Genomic DNA, 25,216 nt, shown 5'->3' with positions numbered 1-25,216 from the left:
CCATAAATCGGCAAAAGAACTTATAAACTCATTATCCCAGAATGTTTCTTGAATACAGACTATATCATAATTAAAGCTATTCAAATATGCATAAATGTTTTTAATTTTGAGCAAATCGCGGAATCCATTTACATTGAGAGAAGCTATTTTAGGCATGTTTGAGTTTGCGTTTTGAGGATAACATTTTCATCTTTAAAGCATAATATATATTTTAATAGTGGAATAGTCTACTAAGAAATATTTATACAATGAACAAAGATTATTTTGGCACATTAATTGAAAATATAAAGTCATACCAAATACTAGTGTAAATATTCTTAAATATATAATAATAATCATTACTCTATCACAGTGGTATAATAGTCTGTAATTGATTAGATAAATAAAAGAGACACTGCACTCTGTACATAATCTGACATGTAGTTTGCGGTGGATATTGGGTCACTTTAAACGACAAGACGTTGTTTAATTTAACAGTTATATAATTACCCTGGTTAGAAAGGTACGAACACCTACGACACCTACGACATTTCTGAAACGTCGGGACTCTGAAGCCCAGGGACCAAACCAGTCCATGAACTATAAATGAAAATCCTCTAATCACAGGAAGTGGTCAAGAAAGGTATTCAAAATTTGACAAAATTGTGAAAAATGGGTGCCTGTGCGGAAAATGCGATGTATCAATTGTGTTCTTGTCGTTTAGTTAAAGTTTTATATCGTTTAATAGCCAATTGAATTGTCTATCAGATGGTACTTCAGCGACAAGTTTCTATCAAAAACTAAAAAAGTTGTGCGACTTTGAAAAGTAAGGTATTTTGCGATTTCGAGCAACTTTAGACGCATGTTTCTCGGAAACGCCCCCAACGATTTTTTTAACACTTTCTCAATCGAGAGATAAATGGGTACTCTGTTGTGTGAAACCATTGTATCATTTTTTGAAATGTCAGGGGTAGCCGAAAAAAGAGATCGAAAATCGAAAACGTCGTATTTTTACGATTTGGGGCATTTTTAGAGGTCTATTTCTCGAAAAGTCAACAAAATATTTTTTTGGAACTTCTTCTACAGAGAGGCCTATCAGTAGTGTTATATTTAAAACCATTGTACAACAGTTCCAAATTTCAGGAGTAGCAGAACAAAGGGATCGAAAATTGAACACCGCACCTTTCATTGTTAAGCGAAACATAAGAGGGGATACAATCTGTACGTTTTGTCAACGTATAGAGCCAATTCAAGAGTGCTTTTATCAGTGATGATATTTGAACAGAAATTATTTCAACCATGAGTGTTCTTTTCTATCCAAAATATGGGGTTAGTGACTCTGTAACAGAAATAGTTGATTGCTGTGTGTAATAATTAGTCTTTGAATTAATATTGTTGCTTCTTTGTAAAAATTATCTGATACCGGTAATCATCTGGCTGTTTATAAGAAAATCCAATTTATTAATCGGTTGCAGTATTATCGTACAGTAGTATCGAATATTGCACCTATGATAAAAGGCATGACGTTGTTGGTCTCTATCTGTAATTAATATCAAGTTTTTATTAGTGACGTCAAATCTTTAACGTGCACGAAACCAGAAAATTGGCGATATTTCATTGAATATTCAATCAATTTTTGAACCAGTTACATATTTGAGTAGCTGACATGAACGCGATTTCGAAGTCCCGTGTACACATTGGTGTGACCGTAAAAGATCCCTGGCGGTTGGAATTCTATATAAAAGAAGACTAGTGGGGTTTAACGTCCACTAGACAGAAACTAGGTCATTTCTGGACTAATATATGGTTTAATTCTTTTATTTCAACAAATCGCTTGCGCGTAGGGGTCTTTAGCAGTGGGAGGAAACCGGAGGACCCGGAGAAAACCCATGAGGTTGGACAGGCGACCCCACTCCTTGTCACGTACAACCGGGGAATCGAAACCCCGCCAGTTGACTCAATGACAGACCGTATAATACAGCGCACGCTGAAACAGAAAGAAGCTTCTGTGCCATCGGAAAGTAGCATGTCGAGATCAGAGAGTTCATCGCTGACCTTTCGCCCGCAGTCCCAAACGCTAGCCTACCGTGCAACTTCCAGCCAGCATAATGTATCTATATAAGAGACATTTATTCCTACTGGCGATTTACAAATATTGCATGAAGAAATTCAAATCATAGGAAAATAAACACGACTAATACACAGTATCATATTATTATTTACTAATTATATAAATCATTTTAAGAGGTAGGAGTTATCCGTTGTTTAATTTAACAGTTATATCATTGAAATGAAATGAAATGAAATGGAGTTTAACGTCCTACTGTTCTGCTCCTAACCTGGGCTAATGAAGACGGGCATACGCCATACAGTGTGCTATGAGGGAAATTTTGCCCGGAAAGCGGCACTACGGCCTACTCTTATATCGAATTCCAACTGCCAAGGGATCTTTTACGTGCACGCCAATGTGTACACGGGACCTCGGTTTTTCGTCCCATCCGAACGACTAGACAGCTTTCCTTGTCAGCCTCTCCGTCCTGCATCACTGACAAGGGAGAACCACGCCGGAAAATCTGGATGAACTTTCTCGGCCAATAGTTATATCATTACCCTGGTTAGAAAATACGAACAATTAAGGTATTTAAACAAATGGTTACGAAAGAACATAACGCTATAGACTTCTATAATAAGACATATAATACATGTTTAATATATATATAAATGACAATGTCCTACGCTAACAAATAATGAAATATGATAGTATCAGTAAATATAAAAAAAACCAAAGTAGTCGCGAACATCCTGGCTCTTGACTGCTTCAGTTGTTTGATCCTGGACTCTGTCTGTAATTAATAGTAAACTTTTACATGTTTAGTGACGTCAAATCTTTAACGTGCACGAAAGCAGAAAATTGGCGATATTTAATTTTTGAACCATTTACATATTTCAGTAGCTGACATGAACTCGATTCCGAAGTCCCGCATACACATTGGTGTGACTATAAAAGATCCCTTGGCAGTTGGAATTGTATATAAGAGTAGGCTAGCGCCGCTGTACGTTCGAAACATTCCTCATGGTCCATTCCGAGCAGAATGGTGTTAAAACACAATTTCATTTACTTTGATGTTAATATCTATTGAGACATTGCTTTTCGTCCATTTCGCGCAACTGTTCTTTTTCCATTTCGCGTAGATCAACATTATTTTTCGATTCCCTTCTATCGTAATGCGCATGCAAAGAACATGTCAATATCTGAGTTATGCAAATGTGTGTTTTTATTTGGGGGGTGGTGGAGTGTGTGTTTGTTTAGGGGGTGAGAGGTGGGGATAGTCTTTTGTCATGCATCTGGAGACCGTGTGACGCCTTGGCACGGCGAAAGCCTTCAGTCTTGCAAGCAAGTCTAGTTTAAATTGTATTGCATCAATAGATAGGAGCACGCATAAAGCAACAAAAACCATGAATCATCAAATGACCGAACCCTTTTTAGGACAACTATTGTCACAAGTGCGCTCATACGACACACCTACTAACGCTGTCAGTCTACAATGGTTATTTAGTCTTTGTGTGTGTGAAAGATGTAAAAGGATTAGACCCATATTAATTTTTGAAAATGGCGGCCATTCAAGTCACAGAGAGAGAGAGAGAGAGAGAGAGAGAGAGAGAAATGGGATTTAATGTCCACTCGACACAAACTAGGTCATTTCGGGACTAATACATGGTTCAATTTTATTTCAATAATTCGTTTGCGCATAGGGGTCTTTAGCAGTGGGGAGGACCCGGAGAAAACCCACGAGGTTGGATCAAGGCACGGATCTTGTTCTCAAACTAGATAGTTCTATGTCGGTAGAATGATTTCAGCCAAAATAAAGTGTTCAGTGGGGTCTAAAATGAAATGGTGTTTAACGTTATGTTGGTCTGCCCCGACTGGGTTAATGACGACGGGCAGCGGCGGTACGGTCTACTCTTACATCGAATTCCAACTGCCAATGGATCTTTGTCGTGCACGCCAATATGTACACGGGACCTCGGTTTGTCGCCCCATCCGAACGACCCTCAGCCCTGCACAAGTGACAAGAGGTAACCACGCCCCGCTTGGGTCTATTATCCCGGATGTTATTTTTAAATTTGTGATGGTACCAGAAAACAATGAACGTTACAGTCAACAGGGATTTCTGTGGTGGCACATAGCTTCGCGAAAAACATCCCTTCGATAAATGTAAGTATCGCGGAGCTTTTTATCGTCCGAATGTGCAGACTTCATTCTACCTTCACAGCATACACAGATTCTACACATGTAATAGGTTGAACAAATGCCAGACAATATTAGCGTAGAAATAATTTGTAGATTGATTCCGAAAGTGACGCAACAATAGGAACCCAGATACAATACAACCTGTATCCCCCACCCCACACACACTAGATTTTAGAATGGAAAACATTCCTTTGCCCCGCCGTAGATTACCCCCCCCCCCCCACACACACACACACACACACCCGCAAAGAATAAACGATCAATTAAAACACAAAAATCAAGCGTTAGTGAAACATTAGAAATATACATACTAGACATAAAAGATATTTTACCGCATTAAAACCACTAACAACATTTTTCGAGGAGACAATGTATTTAATACTACTCAATATAATCGTATTAAAACACACATCCTATTTCGTTTCGTTTTTTATAATTCAAAATTTCGGTTTATTCGACTGTACTACACTAGGATCTGGAAGAGTTGTTATATAACCTGCGTTCTGGATGGCACGAGGGATTAGCCAATGAAACCATTTGTTACGGAGATAATACCAGATCAACATTTGTATATGTTTGACTTCCGACTAGATTTTGACGATGCATGTTAAGTGACTATTATTGACAATGCATGGTAATTTTAATTACTCGGGAATAATTTTGGAACACTTTTAGACAAAACTGAAGGGACCATGACTCAGCGAATTTTCAAATCTGTCCCGAAAAAATATAGTGTAATAAAAAACTATTAAACAGATGAAAAATAATAATATTGCTTTAGTTCAAAACCAAAAACAAAAGAGATTTATGATACAATGATTAAAATATGCAGTAGGCCATATGAAATGGAATGTGTTATCAATAAATGGCAGGAAAATGCAATATACAAAAATAACAATAAAAATAATTTTTGATACACAGTAACAACTTCATATTTTGCTGATATAGATGAAGTTGGTTCTTTTAAAATACATTAGAATAAGCCCATTATTGGTAACAATTTTCAAACATGCTCCAAAGCAAACATTTAGTGGTCTTAACCTCCCTTCTAACACAAGAGATAGATTACTACATATATTGACCATTAGGTTTCAATTTTACGAAAATATTTAGAATAAACTAATACTTAAAAGAAAGCAAACAGCAAAGAATATAAAATGTATAAAGTACAAGATAATCATACAAAGGTTCTTTGTTTCTAAATTTCACGGAAATTCACCGAACAAGATCAGTTCCACTTTTTGGAAAAAAGTATAATTCCTTCTTCAACTGATCATCGTAAAATGGGGTTGCTACATTCACCTGAAATTGAGAACAGATTAACCATGTCGTATGTACCGTAATTAAAAGTTTCCGATCAGAAAGTTTTCTTCTTCATTAACATGCACAAACTAGTACTTAACGAAAATACCAAATTTGTTAATTAATATTATAGCAACAAACCAATCTGGATTTCTTATTAAACTAGTTATATAGATCATCTTACAATTCGTTTTCTTATAGCAGGATCGTTTACCTGTAATGGAAAAATGATTACTATGGGATATTGGATACTTATGTCGCTGACATTAATATCTTGAGATGATGCATAGCTTTGGAGAGAGAGAGAGAAAGAGAGAGAGAGAGAGTGAGAGTGAAAGAGAGAAATGGGTTTAACGTCCACTCGACACAAACTAGGTCATTTCTGGACTAACATATGGTTTAATTTTATTTCAATAATTCGCTTGCGCGTAGGGGTCTTTAGCAGTGGGAGGAAACCGGATGACCCGGAGAAAACCCACGAGGTTGGAATAAAGGATTGGAATAAACATACTGTGTCACTCGGTGGCAGTATAACCGAAACGTGCCATAGGTTTGTCATTTTTCTGTGTCAGATTCGTCTGAATATATCCGATTGAAATTGTGTACATATAGCAGAGTTACAAATCAAGTAAGCGGTTTGTTGGACCTTCCCAGTCTAGATTCTCGAATCAGAGGAATAACCTCCGACAAAGAATCATAATTTCTCTTCTTACACACTAACAGCATATAATCGCCTTCATTAGTTTAAAGATCATAACATTTTATGTCAGGGGGGACTTTGTCTCGATCTTTACAAAGACGAGCTTTGTTCTTAATAATGCATGCGGATGAGGGAATTTGACAACTACATTTCGAGCCAATGGGAGATAACTCAACACATTTTGGGAATCACTGGCTTAAATACTGCTGCAGCCAATATCTTTCATTTTCTATGTATAACGTTTCGCCATTCCCCCTTATTTAGAAGGAGAGTGATTGGGTTCCAAAGCCGTGGCTAATAAAACCGTTTATCTAATAGACGAAGTGTTATCTTGTCTCAAAATACCAACCAAAGAAATTGCGTATCTCCGTGTAGTCTATCTCAGAATATCGTTTAAACAATATGCTTACCGATGTCATTTCATGGGGATTTAGACGACTCCCCACATCTTTCATTTTCTGTCCAATCTGAAAAACATTTTAATGATAAACAAACTAACAGTGAATCATTCATTTGTGCCGGACCCAATCCCAACATAAATATATTAATTAATCACTGGTACATTAACCATTTGATAAAGCACAGGCAATTCACTCAGCTTAATATAAACATAAAATGCACATAATCGCACTTAGTCATGGTATTGACAGCAAGAATCCACCAAGTGGCCAGAAAATATGTTTGACTGACTGGAATACGGACCTATGCCTTGGCAGAAAATCATCGGCATCGCACCTATCACTAATTTTCATCATAGAAGCGAAACTTTGGATTTTCCTGTTCTGTATGTTGAGATTCTTGGACAAAATCATGGTAACACTCCCAGACCAAGTACATTTTAATCGATGCAATAAATTGACGCGAATCGGACAAAATAGCAAATTTAGTTTTCTTGGAATAATTTAAGAGTTGGCAGCATTTAATTTAAATGAAACATTTAATTATTATGTTTAAACATGGCTGACATATGTTAAACATATTAAGCCCATTTTCTTCCAGAATTACTTTCAGTCTAGAAGTAGCTAGATATCCAACCACCTCTCATATATACCCAATTATGTAGATAAAGCAACTTTAATAATTCCATGTATCATATTCATGATTAAGAGTTTTGTATAGTTTTCGTGTGGGTCAAATGTCAAAAAACGTTAACCCTACCTAAATTGGTTCAATGACCCAACATTGAATGTAAGTGTGATATTAAGTTTGTTTTGCCGTCTATTCAGTTGGACTATATTCAATCCCTTTTAAATTGACCTAATTTGCATAATTTGAAAATGGCGTCCCAAACCTCCAGCTTAACACACCCGTCAAGAAGGACAGATACTGTTGCATTATGTCTAATAGAGTTTTATGTATGGATTTTTGGTTTTCCGGTCATGACGTATCATTGTATTGTCCGCTTTTACCTATCTAAATTGATTAATTAACATGGTTAGATTTTGAGCTTATTTCCAACTGAAGGTGATTTTGGAGGAAAATGGCGCTAAATATTGAATTGTTGGACTGAAAATGAGAGTTTATGGAGTTCAAACATCTGTAACAAAACATGATAAATTTAATCAAATTCTGCCAACTTTTGAATAATTCCAAGAAAACGGAATTTTACTATAATATATGCCTTTTATGCCACATTAAATATGAGCGTATACAAACCCTGAGCAAATGAGCTATGGGTAAAGTCTATAATCCACTACAATAGTATTCATCATTAAGCCGGGCACACACTGATTCAACAAAAATAAGTTCGTGTAGCTATCATGGACTACCCAGTGTAAGTGGCTGTCCATTAATCTGTCTCGCAGTTTACTGTTATCTTACAAATGAGAATGAATAAACTTTACCCGCTTCATCATCTCCTTGAACGATTCCTCACATGCATATGTTTTGATTGTAGCTACAATTGCTTGAATAAACCAGGAACCAAGTACCGGATGTCGATAAGCGACAAAACCTGGAAAAGATTCAATAAGCCTTTGCTGAGCGAGTGCACATTAGAAATGAAATTAAATGAAATGAAATAGGGTTTAACGTCCTACTGTCCTGCTCCGAACTGGGCGAATGTGACGGGCATAAGTGTGCTAGGAGGGAAATTTTGCCCGACAGCGGCACAACGGCCTACTCTTATATCGAATTCCAGTTGTCAAGGGATCTTTTACGTGCACGCCAATGTGTACACGGGACCTCCGTTTTTCGACCCATCCGAACGACTAGAGCTGTCTCTTGTCAGGACCTCCGTCCTGTATCACTGACAAGAGGGGAACCACGCCGGAAAATCTGGATGAACTTTCTCGGCCAATGCAGGGATCAAACACCCGACCTCAAGGATAGCGTGCCAGCGTCTTACCCACTTAGCAACCGTGACCCCTCCCCCCGCCCCCGCGCACATGGCTTTACATCTCCAGCTTGCATATGTATAATAATAATAGTAACAAAAACTTTATTATTATTATTAACTTACCTCATTTGGTCGACGCGCTTAAAAACATTATTGTGTTTGACAATTCATAAATACCTGGGGTTGTGGCTATAGCCAGATAGTAGTCAGCAATAGGTTCCACGGTGTCAGTCAATTCCATATGTTCTGTACGAGCTACGTGTATGAAAATACAAAAATATTAAACTTGTGTTACACCGAGCCTGTTAAGTCGTCCGTCCGCTTATAATGGTTATGACTAGTTTAATGTTTTGGAGTTTGAAAAACGATCTTTTACAAATAGAGGTTAACATAGTTATATAACATGCCAATTTGAAACACGGGTTAGCCAGCAACGAATTGAATAGGCCAGGGACAGAATACATCAAATAATGCATATTTCAATAGGTTTTTTTTACCTGATCAAACAAGCCAATTACGGCAATTTTAAACAAAAAAGACATTTTCAAATCAAAGATGTTGCTGTCACGGTAGATAACTCTGCAAGTAATATTTGACCGGTTAAATTACCCGGTCAAATTGTAAAAAGAAATCTCCAAAAACGCTTAGTGATTTTGATGACAAGGGATATAACGCTACATTTTGATAGTGCTCAAGCTGAATATGCTTGTGCATTGTGTCATAAGGTCTGTCATTGAGTCAACTGGCGTGGTTTCGATTCCTCGGCTGTACGTGACAATTAGTAGGGTCGCCTGTTCAACCTCGTGAGCTTTCTCCAGGTCATCTGGTTTCCTCCGACTGCTGAAGACCCCTAAGCGCAAACGCATTATTGAAATTTGAACCATATGTTAGTCCCGAAATGACCTAGTTTGTGTCGAGTGGACGTTAATCTCTCTCTCTCTCTCCCCCCAACATTCATTATATTGGTGAACCTACTGGTGGAGAATTCCAGACCACTCATAACTGGAATCATGTTATTTGGCATGAAAGAGATTTACTATACATTGTACATATATGTATTACATTGCTGAAAAGTATTCGCGGTATCTATGGAAGACTTGTGTACGGTCGGTAGAGCTGAGCCTACTAAAATCATAAGGTTAAAAGAGACATAAATTAAGGCAGTCAACCCTATTCTTCTTTCTCGTCTGTTTTGCCCCATATCACGAGACAACAATTATTATTATAAATATAAAAACTGTAAACAAAAGAAGTAGCTTACTTCCCTGGCACGCTTGTATGAAGAACAATTTCGGTTTGTCTTTTAACTTTGGGCACTTGTCAGAACTAAAATAGTCTTTGATAACATCTATTTTCACAAACTCCCCATCCGTTCCTTGTACATACCCTTCTTTACCATGAGTTAGAATAAATAGCATAAAACAATCGTCTGAATCTTTAATTTCCTGACTGTATGATTTAAGCTTTTGCTCCATTTCCTGAAATAAAACAATAAAACATGAAACAACACAATGTTTTCAGAAAGAGAATTGGTTTTCCATTTGATGGCTTCCGGAAGTGTCATTCACTTACCCTGTCTTTTAATTAACGTAATGGCATGAAATGGGGTTTAACTACCAGCTGTGCTGCCCCGACTGGGCAAATAAACACGTAGTCATTTAATTAACGTATGCACGTATTTTCAGCTTTATATAATCTTCATCATAATTCTCATTTTGCGGATTCGCTAAATTGCAAAGTGCAATACTCATTTCGCATGTAGTAATTGGTGTCCAATTGTCCAAATACACACCGCATCTAAGGTGCTTAATAACGTTTTAAGGTCATTTTCACGTAAAACTTACATTTGTGCCAAATATAAACCAACACCAGATTACAAACCTACGTATAACTTTTAGTTCGCCAGATGCATTATGTAAGATTTAGATAAAGGGCTGATGTTCCCGCTATAATAGTTTAAAAATAATTCTGATAAATGTTTGTAGTTTTGATAAGAATTGCTACCATTAGTACGATTATCCGGTTCTAAATCTAGTTATTAAATGGCGACAGTTTCTCAACCCATTCACAATCGTAACCACCCAAAGGTTTAGCTAATTATTTCAGGGCTTGTCTTGTGAATAAATGTCTAATAAATAATGTATATGACATTTGAGGCCAATAGAAAGGCCTGTGGTAAAATACATCTTTAAATAGTTCTGAAAAGCTCTCTAATTTTAGGAATAACTAGGTGAAGAAAAATCCCTTGATATATTTCAAATAAAGCTGTGTGTGCTAATCTATCATCTGCCCTTACCATAGACACACTATTGTCTGTGGAAACTTACCGAAGCTTTCAACTCCTTTTCTTCTCTGACATCAAACTCCAGGTCCTCGAACAGAGCAGTCAACTCCATTGCATCTTTATCCGTTCCTTTACGATATCCATATGAATCTTCGGGGTAAAAGTAGTTGTTTATTATCAGACATATCCCCCTTTTTTTCTCTTTCATGGTATACACACCAGTTTTCTGAAACAATAAATTTGCACTAAAAATGATGGACGTCTACCTAGTAGCAAGTGCACGATACCATTATAGACAGATTAATAGCCGTGACCAGCACGATGACGTCAGAAAAAAAAAGGCTTATAAATCAAAAGCAAAGATTAGACAAATTGTCATATATATCATTTTATTTGTTGAACACAATCTTAATAAGCCAACAGTGAGACTGATGTCCCCCGCCGAAATCCCAAAATAAATAGATGACACACATTAGTTAATCGCACATTTATTTGTTTTTCAAAAGTATCAAGCAATAAAACTATACACTAAGTTTCATCACTCTCTATCAGATAGAATCAAGATGACCAATGATATTGATTAGCTTTGCTTAGCTTCAGCTCGAAATGTTAATCATTGAACTCAGTCAAGACATTCACCTAATGAACATATACATCAAGTCTACATTAAAAGCAGAGTTGTTATTTTCCAAAGTATTGACCAATCAAATTGCTTATCGCTCATTAGTCTAAGCAGAAAATCCACACCATCGAAATTAGTCAAGGTAATGATATAATGAATCTATATTCGGAGTTCCATCGCTCTCACTTCATATAACCAAAGTTATCGTGTAACAAAGCATCAACCAATCAGATTGCTTATATCTGCTTACCATAAGGAGACAATGTTAATCATAGAACTCCATCAAGGCATTCACCTATTGAACGTCTACATCAAGTTTAAAGATTCTACCTCAATTAGAAGGAGAGTTATTGTGTTCCAAGGTCTCGACCAATCAAATTGCTTATCGCTCTGCTTACCTTAGTAGAAAATACTCATTATCGAACTTAGTCAAGGTATTGATGTAATGAAACTATACACCAAGTTTCACCACGCTCACTTAATTAGAACTAAAGTTAACCCAAAGTTGATATCCCAAAGCATCAACCAATTAAATTGCTTATCTCTGCTTACCCCAAGCCGAAAATGCTCATCTTCGAACTCCACCAAGGCATTCGCCTAATAAACACCTACACCAAGTTTGAACATTGTAGCTCAATTAGAAAGAGGGTTATTGTGTCCAAAAAGGTGTGACGGACAGACAGACGAACGGACGAACCCAACGCAACATCGACCGACAGAATTGATACACAGCTAATATTTCGTTTCGTTTTTTATAGTTCAAAATTCTGTTGTACTTGTCTTTACTACACTAGGATCTGAAAGAGTTGTTAATTAACCTGCGTTCTGGTGGACGTGAAGAACTAGTCAATATAGTGGTCTGTTGTGTCGAGTTCTTATCGTACATTATGAGGAATTATGGGTTGGCATTGGCAGTGATAGAACACAAAACCAAGCAAACGTTTATACCCTTCACTGCATATATACATGCTTACTTGAGCCTCGATAGGGGCCACGGAATCTTTCAAAGTCATTCCGATTAAAAAATATATTATGTATAAATTCCCAGCCAAGTTGATAATAATTTCGACTTGAACTGATAATATCGTAAATAATTTTAGCTTAAACAGAAAATGAAAGTGAGTTATTTCTATTTACCAATTTGTCTCTAACAAATTCAGGATTACATGGTTTCACATGATCTACGTCACACTGTATAAAATCTAGAAAAAAAAACATGGACAGTCACTCAAAGCGTGAACATACGCCCACACAGCAGCTATTTGTCTCGACAGCACCTAATATGAGAGGAAAACTTGAATGTTGACCAAGGATGCCTTCAAGAAATGTGACCTCTAACGTATTCAACAAGCTTGAAAAAAGAGTCACACAATGCGTGGAATACGCACACCCAGCAATTTTGTCTCTAACTACAGGTTATCCGAAAGGAAATTGTTGATGTTGAACAACTTTGATAAGTCTCTAAGAAGAAATCTAATCTCTTATCATCCCATTACTCCAACTAAATTTGAAAAAGCATCTGTTAAAAAACGTAGCCTCTAGCACAATTACGCGGTTTTCGACAAAGAGGGTTAACTGTGAATTGTGGTTATCGATCGGGACCGATGACTGCAATGCTTCAAACCAAATATGAAAAAGATCCATTAAAGACTATAACCATTATCGCTTTTAAATGGTTTGTTTTAAAAGGGGGGATAACTCCGGAACGCTAGATACCCCTCAGGTTCATCCTCTCATGAACCCATGTTTTAAGCCAAATATTAAAAACATCTCTTAAACAACTATAGCCTGTATCGTGTTTTTAATTGGTGATAACAGAGGAATGGTAAGTCACAGAGCAATTAATATCGATAGAGTTCATCCTCGCATGACCCTATTGCTTAACACCAAATTTGCTAAAATAATAAAAACTGTAGCCTATGTCGCATTTATATCGTTTTCGACAAGGGGGGTTATTTCTTAAACGAAAAGTCAATGTACTCTGAATTTCGATGGGGTTTGACCTCTCATGAGCACAATGTTTCACAAAAAAATATCGTTCAGTTTTATGGCATACCAATTCCAACCCAAAATTTGCATATAAAACAACTGTCACCTGAGTTTTAATATTAAAAAAACGTAGAACCACCCATATAAATATCTAAAATTGCCAGGATCTTCGATGTAAATGTGGCGACCATATTACGCTAAATATCAATTATAATGTTCATAACTTTACTTTTCTTGTCAACGACAATATGAATTGTGACAGGAAAAATCTGATATGTCTTGACTTACAATGGTTGTCAAAATTTTTATATCGGAGAGACGGATACAGTAAGACGGGGTTGTAATAGTGAAATTGGGCCCTTATTGTAAACAGGCATTTCTTTAGAAGGGCACAACACCTACAAGTAAAATTTCAAGACAGAGCAAATGTACCTCAAAATGTTACTATACCAGAGTTGAAATCAGTTTATGTCGGCATACCTTTTATCTTTTCATCGTTTACAGTGAAACAAAGTAGTACAGCTTTACGGTTGTGCTAATATTTTCGGATATATTATATTATATTCAATGTATAATAAAACTATGTCTCTTCTAGAAAGTCTAGTATATACCCGGTTGGACAAATAATTCATGTAAATGACTGGCGACGGTATTGCTTTGATCTGACATTCTTGAGACGATTCCACTTAATCAAAATGTACCTGTAATAGGGGCGTGACCATGTTCACTTTCTGTTTTAGGCCCTCTGTTCAAGATGAAAATAGGGTTAACAGTTAAAAATATATGACTTATGCCAGACGGACACTAACTCCATATTCCCTGTTAGGTCTGTGGGTGTTGCATGGCCAATCACCCTAAGAGAGGCTTGGTGTGGCGAAGTTTATTGGGTCTGCAAGATCCCATGACAGTTCCCAGCGATCATATCTAAGCTGGTTAATGCATGTTTTAAAAATATGATACGCAATTAACAATTCGCATATCGGTAGATCTAAAACAGACTTGGCAGCCACATTTAACTGGCCATTCCCTTTTATATCTGGGAAGCCTGGAATTCGGAACGTCGTGTAAGGCTATATCGACAAAAGGTTCGTCCTCTCTTGACACGCATGCTGCACAACTAATGTACAAAGATATCCATTAAAATATGTAGCCTCTATGGCTTTCAAAAAACTTTTGTTGATCGATGGATGGGCAGACCGACGGACATTATAAGATTCGCATAAAACAATAACGGGAATAAAAGGGGTTTATCTACCGTACATGTAAATCTACTTGAACATCTCGCATTCATTCAGTATTTCTTATAGATAGCTATTAGTTTCCAATGACATTGCTGGAGAATTAGATGAAAGCTTTATAATTATTTTCTACTAGCAGGATACCCGGCTTCGCTCGGGGGGTCATAACTCCGAAACCGGAAGTGGTAGACCAACGTCACCTGCTCTATGTTACTCCCCGGTCCGAGCTACCCCTATACCCCAAATTTCAGACTCGGGGCAGACCTAGTGTAGCCGCCAACCCCAAACAGAAAGACAGACAGACAAACGACAGTCACAAATATTAGTTTTGATAGATAGATAGATAGAAGATAGATAATTTTATTAAAATACTTACGCCCTTGATCTATTTCCTCATACTGCCTTATCTCTTCGCTACCTAAAACAATTTTGAGTTATGTAATTGGTTAAAACGATGTTTGTGCTTTGTAATTATTTAAGTTTAGTTGACGTCAGCAACACGCGATGTCTGTATCATTATCACAGCAATAAAATTGGAATTCCATATTTCAGGAAAATCCCTAATATTTGTACAACACGTTTGCAAAATGAATTCTAATCGAAAGATTCCGGGTGGACATTCAAACATCAGATTGGAAAATTCGATCTTACAGTTAGAGCGTTGGGGTGACAATAATAATCTCAGTAATGCTAAGTATGCGCTGTTGATATTTTTTTGTAAGCAAACGTTGTTTGGTTTGCCGACTAAAAATGCAAGAATATTATACTAGAGGAGCTAGACAAAATGAAGAATAAAAAAGTTCAAGAAAACGGACTCAAATTGACTAAGGATTAATAACGAAGCCGATATCGTAGACAAGAATGGGTTGTATCGAATACAGACACCCTTCCGTCAAACGGACGGAGTGAGTGACCCAAAGTGAATGAATATTTTCGCCACGATATTTTTTGAAATCGACTGCCGGAAATGCAGCATTTGAGACACTGGTCTTTGAGATAAATAGAGCTGACCAGATAGCTTATCCAAAAAAGGGATGTGTCAAAGGAACGGAGTGATTGTATCAGTTGAATATATATTTTCACCGCGTTGAACCTATACCCAAAAACTTTGGGCTTGGTAAGAAATCACGCAGAATCTATAACATGCAAGTCTATGACTGAGTGGGGGTGTGGGATTTAATTACCGTACAAGGTATTGATTACCGAATCGTATCACAGATTTATGAGGGGGCAAATGCCCCCTCCCCCTTGGCGCCGCCACTGGGTGTCGCATGGTATTCGCCGGGCATAGTGGTGATCCTCCCCACAGAACATTTGGAACGCTCGGGGTGATTTGTGGCTCATATCGGGACCAAGAATATAACATTCAATATCATCACGAAACTCACACCAACCAAAACGAAAAGTTAAAATTTGCACATTTCATAATAAACATGCCAACACTGAGGCTGATGTCCCCCGCCGAATTAAAAAATAAATAAATAGATGACACATATTAATTAATCGCACATTTATTATTTTTTTTAAAAGTATCAAGCAATCAATAAACTGATTATCAATTATACACTTAGTTTCATCACTCTCTATCAGATAGGATCAAAGTTATCTTGTTCCAAAGCATCGACCAATGAAATTGCTTACCTCTGTTTAGCTTTAGCTCGAAATGTTAATCATTGAACTCAGTCAAGACATTCACCTAATGAACATCTACATAGATGTTAAAACATTCTACCTCAATTAAAAACAGAGTTATGTTCCAAAGTCTTGACCAATCAAATTGCTTATCGAACCTTACTTAGCCTAAGCAGAAAATTCTCATCATCAAACTTAGTCAATGTAATGGTATAATGAATCTATACTCGGAACTCTCACTTAATTTAAAAAACCAAAGTTATTGGCCCCAAAGCATCAACCAATCAGATTGCTTATCTCTGCTTACCGTAAGCAGACATTGTTTATCATCGAACTCCATCAAGGCATTCACCTAATAGGATGCGACACTAGACGTTTTCCATTGCATATACATCTGTCGATTTTAGATATTATTTGGAAAGCCTTGGATGGATACAAAGCTTTCTGATCTACAATTGACAAAATTTAATTGTACTGTACTGCCCTTATTACATTAAACTGATTATTGGCGATGAATAAAACAAAAGCTCCAGCTGCACCCGCGACACGCAATAGCGCCATACACGTGGGTGGGTTCATTGTCAAATTTGACACTTCAAAGACGGGTTAATGAAAAATGCCGCGTGCTGGTTTATCCTATCCATGTTTGCTTTCCTATCGGTTCTTAAATAATATTTACTGTTTAGCGTATCTTTGATTTAGTGTGTTACGTTTAATTTTCAATGGGACGTCTTCAAGAGATGAACGTCACGTGCTATTGGCATGCGAGCAGTAGCCAACATGCTTAATGTGTCACAGTCTGTGATCAGCAGACTGTGGAACCGTTACCAACAAACACACAGTGCTGATGATAGACATCTTTCAGGTCGTCCTACAGCCACTACACAAGCCCAGGATCAATACATTCGTACACAGGTCCTGCGAAATCGAGGATAAACAGACAATCAGCTTTCTGTAAACTTGTACCAAGTTACAGGAATTCGAGTCACGCCCCAAACGATTAGAAATCGGCTACATGCAGCCCATATGCATGCGCAAAGGCCGCGTGTTGTGCCCCAATTAACTCGCCAGCACATCGCAAACAAGTGTCAATGGTGTAGGCAGCGCAGAAATTGGGATAATCGTCGATGGGCGCGTGTAATGTTCTCAGAGGAGTCAAGATTTACTCTGGATTTCACCGATAGGCGTGCTTGCGTTTGAAGGCGTGTAAATGAGCGTCATGCTAACGTTAACGTCAAACAGCGTGATAGATTCGGGCATGGGTGTTATGGTGCGGAGAGGAATCACTATGACTGGCAGAACGGACTTGCATATTGTTCAAAGAAGGGTCCCTGTTGTGTACCTCCAGCGTAACCATATTGTCCATATGCCTTGGCCAGCCATGAGTCCTGACCTTTCCGCTATAGAGCATGTCTGAGGCATGATCAGGAGACGTGTTCGTCGACTTCAATGTCAACCCTGCAAGAATTGGCCGTGGCATTGCAATACAAGTGGGTCAGATTGCCCCTAATCGTGATTGGACGGTTAATTAGGAGCATGCCACGAAGAATTGCTGAATGTCCGCGGATTGGTGGAGCAATTACTTTTTAAGACAAAAATCAAAAACGTCCAATTTCACTTTTGACAGTGTAACTCTTTGCGAGTGAACTTGGGCCGTCAGATAAGCCGCAGATATGAACTGTTTATGTTCACGAGTAGGCAATCGGCCTGTCATCAACATACACTGGTTACCTCTAATAAAAATATCAGTGCATTTCCACAGTTTTGTATTGTTTCTGAATATCCCCTACTTTTTTGAAGAGTATATTTACAGATACATTATGCAAGAGTTAAATCTGCCTATTGCGGGTATTTCTTTAGGCCTTAAATGTTATTTATTAGACATTAATTAACTTATCCACACCATAATCAACTCTCGATGTCATCGCAAGCCTGCGATATAAGAATCCGATCTGCTGTTCAACGCCCATTAATGATTAAATAAAAAAAATGGATAATCGAGACTATGTTTTTTTTATGGTTGACTTTAATAATGATCAAGGCTATATCCAAAATCCAATCGCTAATTTCTTGGTTCAGAGTGGATCAATTTGACGGGACATTTTCAACAATTTCCCTTTACATTATATAATTTTTAACTGTTATAGTGCGAACTGTTAGCTCTTTATCTAATCTTCGATAATGTATCTTTAATAATACATACCTGTTATTTCCTTTACTAAATTTCCATAACCGAGCTCTGTCAAACATTCCATAAAAGTTTTAAAATGGCAATCGCGGTATTGTTTGAGTGTGTCAATTAATTCTGATACACAATCTTCTGGTCTTGTATCTACTCCTGTCAAAATTCTCCTCGCTTGGTGATCTTGCAGGACATTGCGACATTTTAAATCTCGTACAATGTCACCTATCTGGCCAGCAAGCTGCGTTCTAAGGATAGGTTCGTGCTCAGTATACTTTTGTCTGTAGTAAGGCAGAAAATCTAAATTCAAATTTAAAAACAAAATTCGGGGATTTAATAAATGGTAATGACAAGAAGAAATACAAATTATTTTTTAAGATCCAAAAATTTTGAATTGCGATGTAGTGACTAAAGAGTTTGACGCGTTTAACTTTACATTTTGTAATGATTATAATTTTTCATGAAACTCACGATTCAATTTCAGTGACAAAAATAAAATATTGTTTTTAATTTACCTTTGTTGATGTGTGCAGACATTGTGAATCCCTTATCTGTAGAAAAAATAAAAGGGAAAGGGTTATTGATATTTGGAATAGTGCATAATGTATACTGCAACCCGTCTTCATTAGCCGAGTTCGGAGCAAAACAGTGGAACATTAAACCCCATTTCATTTCATTGTATACTGCAATATACTTAGTAAGATCTAATAAGATATTCATTTAAAAGGGTAAAGGTATGTTGTATTCTAGGGTATAAATTCACAATAACAATGAACAGCCTGATCAAGAAACGATACGAAATGGGGTTTAATGTCCTGTTCTGCCCCGAGTGACCGAGCACGAAACATTTCGGGATATCTACATAAAATAAATAATATTGTCCCAATTTCTGCAGATACGTATGACCCCAAACCCCATTGTCTTTAATATTATAGGTACGTTGTGATTTAAATATGGTATATATTAGAAGAATATCTTTGAAGAAATTATGTCAAAGTTATAAGTACAATATTTCCGAGCAACAGTACGGTGTTTATCGCACGCCATATTGACAATTGTGGCGTTACTATTAAAGAAAGTAACATTTGTGTAAAACAATTACGATAAAATAGAGCATTTCTTCTAAACCATTAATCTATACAAATCAAAGAATACAATCATTTGTATATATCCTGAATGGTATACTGGACATTTTGGAACATTGTGTATATCATTTGTACTTATCATTTGTAATATCCTGCATGGTATGCTGGACATTTTAGAACATTGTGATAACATTGCATTGGTGAGTTTGCTGGTCGGTGCAACCTTTAGAACGCCAACAACGTCAGCTGCTAATGGGTGATTAAGCTGTTCATTGTATATTGCTTGAAGTGGGGTCAACGAATCGGTAAAGATGGCATGCTTCAATATTAATGTAACCGAGCAGTATGGTCGAAAGGATTGCCAACTCAAACTATAGATTGTAGACGTTTAATATGTAAGTAAATGACAAAGAAGAATGCAACATAGAACTTTCTCCCTCGTCTCCCTGTCGTGACTTCTCTACATGGATTCAGACCAATAGTGGGTGACTGGGTGTACAAGTTAGCTAAGCAAAATATACATGCACAACATCAAAACCCATTCGTCCGCGTTAAAGATGATTGAGTGAACTGAAGAATGGCCTGGACCTCAGCCGTAAAGATGGCAGCAGCAGGTGAAAGACACAAAGAAATGGTATTTAATAGCGTGACGGTAGCCGAGGCTACCCGATCAACTTATAAATGTCTGTGTAAATAGGAGAATAATCACCATATTTGGACCGTAACTCTCTGAAGAGAGATTGAAACTTTTTATGTTGAATAAGTTATTTTCGTCTTGTAGATCTGGGATTGAGCAAGCAAAATGGCGTCCACCAGTGAATTGCTATCCAGCATTGGATTTAACAAGTACCCCTTGTCTGACATGAGCACCACGGAAACTATCATGGTAAAATCACAAATAGGCCTATACTAGACATTATTAATAAATTTCCGAAAATTACGAAGCATCAGTCGATCTATCTCGGGTTTTGCCGGAAAACATGTCCAATCAGCTTGATAAATTAATGAGGATTGTCCCATCTTATGCTTTTGGCATCGACGCATCCATGTTATAACAAAAAAATGAATAAATCTGACGAGTGGCTAAAACCTCGTTTTCCCGATATACGTAATTGTGCCATAATGGATGCTCAACCCGAAACGAAAAATCTACTTCCTAAATTTACAATGACGCGGAGACATCGAGAGAGGCGGTTACCGGTTCTTTTGGCGAAAAAGGAGAAAAGAAAGAGGAAACGTGAGATAAGAAAAAAAGGCCTTATATTCCAGGCAAGATAGCATAAGTGCGGGCAGTTCCAGCAATAGAGAATGGAGGGCCAGTCGTTCGGATGGGATGTAAAATCGAGGTCCCATGTACAAATTGGCATGTACGTAAAAGATCCCTTGGCATTTGGAATTCGATATAAAAGTAGGCCGTATTGCCGCTGCCCGGGCAAAATTGCATTATGTAGGAAATCAAAATATCGTTCAGTACAATACCACAATCATATACATTACGCTTAGTTGACCCCGTGTAAGAAATACCCACTACGTAATTTAGCTGTCCCTATTATCATGTTTTCTTGGAGTATAGTTTATTTATTGACCCAGTAGCTATTTAAATACTTCCGTTCAATCGTCATAGAGTATCTATGAATAGTTAATATCTAGTTTCATATTATTGAGAAACTGCAAGTACTCCTACATTCATTTTAATTAATAAGTGTTATGAAACGGTTAGAAATGAACTGTGTAAAACTTGAAACATTTTGAATACAGCCACCCGCCGCCCTTTCCATTTTGCTTTCGGAACTGCGATTTGGGATGTGGGACATTATATACTCTTTCATCTAATTCTTAGTACTGATTTAACTGCTGATAAGATAACTGTCAATCCTAGTAACTATATTGATCAAGACTCTTATTCCGTAATTGTGTTAGACGACAATCAAAGCATGCATACTGTAATTGACGTTTGTTGTTATTTACATGTAATCAGCAATGGGCATGGCGTCGCCATATTGAACTGCAGAGCAGAAATACTCCAGTACTTGTGTACAGCTCATTCTAGTTCTGACCGAGGCACGTAATAAAAACCATGAACTAGACCTATTGTATCTTTACCAAGACTACGGTGTATCTAGCCGTTTAATTCCTGCTTGATGTTTTTTAGGAAATGAACGAAAAAAAACAACAAAAACAAAACAAGAGTAGTTACAAACTTACATGTGTCTCAGGAATGATGCTTGACTAAGTACAGCTTATAGCGTATATGGTCGTTTCTATTTAAATATTTCCTGTATTCGTCATAATATGAATAGTCAATAAAAATACCCGGTTTCGTATCCCTACTTTCATTTTAATTAGAGTTGTAAAAACATTTTAGAAATGGACTGTGCAAAACCAGAAACGTGTATATCTTTTACTGTTATTGGTCTATGATATGACATTAGTTTGTACTTGTTTATGTGGGTGGTATCAGGGGTGCAGATCGCCAAAACTTAGTGGTGGGGACAGTCCATGTGCGGGCGACTATTGGTAAAAAGGGGGGGTTCTTCCACCGAAATGTTTTGATCTAGACGCTCTAAAACGCACTCTGTTGGTATTTTCAGCATCATTTTCTGGCAAGCAATTCTAATCCCTGAGGCAGCAAATGGTACGAAATCTAATCTAAAGACAAATCTTCAAGCCACCGTTCACGATTTATTCTCTCATGTACACTACAAGAACTAGAAATATTTACACTACTGCGATTCCAGCTCCGCCTCCATTCCCAGTAGTGTTCGTAAAGTATTTGAGCAAAATGTGTATTCAATTGGGTACACAAATGTACAGGCCTTTAAATCTTTTAATTTATATAAACTAAACCAAGCCACACACACAGCTAAACATCAATATTCAATCCCAATTGAAATAAATGTAACATTTTACATCACGTATACCAGATAAAAACAAAATCTCAGTTATTCCTTAACCCTTTAATACCCAGCGTATCAGATATGCACACCTACATGATATACATATTATTATAATCCCTATGGAATATTTTAATTATTTACTGTTATAATATGAATTATCACTTATTCCCTGTTAAATAAAAATCGGTCACCGGGTGCAGCTGTACAACTTCAAGACCCTGGCCTCAAGTGCCACACTATCACCACACCATAATCGTGTCGCTAACCACATTAACCTATGTATATTTAGTATTTTATACATTTTCATCAAGTGAGAATAAATATGTTTTGCTTTTGTAATTATAACCTTATGTAAATTGTGATTGTAATTATAAACAATGTATTTATATGTCTGTAAATAATTTATTACGGGAAATGGATTTATATATTAAGCTCCGGCTTGTTTTCAGATCCTATAATTAAATATTGTCTCTGTATAATATGTAAATATTGATCGAATAAATATTGTTAAAAAAAAAAGTGCCTACACTTTCTGAAATGTCAATAAAAGCTCTGGAATGATTTCAATTTAAAAAAATAAACAGTAAGCAAAAACATCGGAAATAAGTGGTGGGGACACAGTATATCATGTCCCCACCAGTAGAAATATTGGTGGGGACGCGTCCCGGTGTCCCCACCGGGATCTGAGCCCATGGGTGGTATACGTTAGCGTGCGCGTTAGACCATAACGACTACCATTAAGTCAAGTGGCGTGGTTTCGAGTACCCGCTTGGACCTGACAAGGAGTAGGTAATTTCGGGAATAACATGGTTCAATTTTATTTCAATGATTCACTTGCGCGTAGGGGTCTTTAGTAGTGGGAGGACCCCGTAGGAACTGGATAAACCAAAGAGGTTGGGCGGGCAACACTGCGCCTTTTCAAGGACAAGCTGAGAATTGAACACACGGCAATTGACTCATGTACTAAATCGCACATATTAGACCATTGCCTGTGACTCTCAAACAGACTATTATGTGCTAAACTGGATCGAGCAGTGTGTTGATGATATACGCAATTGGATGGGTTCTAATAAGTTGTCACTCAACGACAAGACAGAAATAGTATGTTTCTTATCAAGGTTTAAGGATATCAGCATCCCTCCAGCTAATTGTGCTGTTTGGATTGGTGATGTGCTTGTTACTGCAGCTAACTCTATCAGGAATCTGGGTGTAATGATGGACTCGACCGGAACAATGGACATCCATATCACCAGCTTATGTAAGGCAGCGTCGAACTCTTTGTGACGCATTGGGAAGACCAGAAAGTTTTTGATCAAGCCAATACCAAGAAACTCATTCACGCATTTGTATCATCTAGATTATATTACTGTTATAGCCTGTTCTACGGCGGCAGTTATGGATACCAATTTATAAAGCTTCAACACACTCAGAATTAGTGATATGAAGGCCACTTCCACGTGGCACTGATATGACGCCAATATTTGTGAATTTTTACTTTTTAGTTTCTTTTGCAAATTATAATTTTTAAATAGTTTTAAAAGTAAATTTTAGAGTTGGATTTATATGCGTATACAGCAGTTTTAGTTATTCGTTTCACTCATAAATTTTAATAGTATATTTTTAAAGTTCAATTTGTTGCATGTGTTTAATAGTTGCTTTAACAATTTCTAATAATTTATTGTAAAATTATAAAGTTTAAAAGTTATATTCTCATGTTTGTACAGCGGTTTGAGATTTTGTTTTTAATGTAAATCGCTTTATCATGGAGGAAGGTGTTGACGACGGTGTGTATAAAGATTGGCTAACGCAGCTTTGGGGAGAATTTTACTCACAGTCCCCTCTGAGCTCCGACTTCAAAGTGCCATTTTTACGTCACGATTTTGGTGCTGAAGAGCGGGACGCTGTCGCGCGAGCATATCTGGTTGGCTGGCGCATATTTAATAACATACCGATAGCAATTGTGACAGTACCTATGGAGGAAGTCATATACGGTAGATCATTCAGCGACCTGATGGATAGATTCCTTGCATTTGTGGACCCACTAGAAAGATATATTTTAAAGAAAGCTCTCACAGATTTTGACAGCGTTCAATTAGAGGAATTGATAGACTTATTGGATCAGCATAGTTGCCATAAGATTATAAACAAATAAAATCTGATTAAGATTATCTCGGAATTAACTCATAAAAACATAATACACGCAACCATGTTTGTGGTCGACTGTTGACGGTCTGTTCTGGATTGGCCAGCTACTAGCGCCTGTCACCAGGTGCTAAGTAACTACTAAACGTTTTGCGGTTTTCCGAAGATATAAGAAACACCCAAGAAACTGGATATCTCATGCGCTATGCGAAAGGTCTTGATTCAAACATGCTTAGTCGTTTCTAACCATAACTTTATAACTATTCATAAACTAGTCATGGATATATATTAAAATTGTATCACCTGTTGACTTATTATTTATCTTTACTGGACATATTCTGTGGGGCAAAGACTAGGATCACCTAGCTACCTAAATTCGTGTGTTTGAACCTGGTTGCCTGATTCCCTCAGATACGCACACGGAATTTATTGACGTAAAGATATACAATATGTATTCCCGGAATGACCCAATAAGAGTTCACTTGACGTTAAATCCCAGGTCTGTCTTCCGAAGATTAATATTAGCATATCAACATTCCCAACATTTTAAAACATCGAGAGATTTCTTGAATAC

General features: G+C 37.2%; 1 protein-coding gene across 1 annotated transcript; it reads right to left on the bottom strand.

Moving 5' to 3' along the window:
* Positions 1–4,542: 4,542 nt before the first annotated feature.
* Positions 4,543–21,867, bottom strand: LOC126825521 (caspase-3). The gene is made up of 12 exons (XM_050555169.2): positions 21,809–21,867; positions 19,034–19,069; positions 18,540–18,818; positions 15,081–15,122; positions 12,615–12,679; positions 10,899–11,081; positions 9,833–10,049; positions 8,749–8,826; positions 8,078–8,187; positions 6,644–6,700; positions 5,718–5,747; positions 4,543–5,533 (listed from the first exon to the last, which is right to left on the bottom strand). The coding sequence occupies exons 2-12, from the start codon at positions 19,053–19,055 to the stop codon at positions 5,447–5,449; spliced, it is 1,170 nt and encodes a 389-aa protein (XP_050411126.1). The 5' UTR covers positions 19,056–19,069; positions 21,809–21,867; the 3' UTR covers positions 4,543–5,446.
* Positions 21,868–25,216: the final 3,349 nt, after the last annotated feature.

Source organism: Patella vulgata, chromosome 6 (genome assembly GCF_932274485.2).
Source record: "Patella vulgata chromosome 6, xgPatVulg1.2, whole genome shotgun sequence".
NCBI classification, from domain to species: domain Eukaryota; kingdom Metazoa; phylum Mollusca; class Gastropoda; family Patellidae; genus Patella; species Patella vulgata.
The sequence above is the reverse complement of the archived record's forward strand: the minus strand, read 5'-3'. Positions and strand labels throughout refer to the sequence as shown.

Coding starts and splice junctions, on each gene's coding strand:
- LOC126825521 (XM_050555169.2), bottom strand. CDS start 19,055: ATGTCTGCACACATCAACAAAG. Junction 8,827..9,832: donor CATACAAGCGTGCCAGGGAA/GTAAGCTACTTC, acceptor TCATACACGTAG/CTCGTACAGAACATATGGAA. Junction 6,701..8,077: donor TCAAGGAGATGATGAAGCGG/GTAAAGTTTATT, acceptor AATGTTTTTCAG/ATTGGACAGAAAATGAAAGA.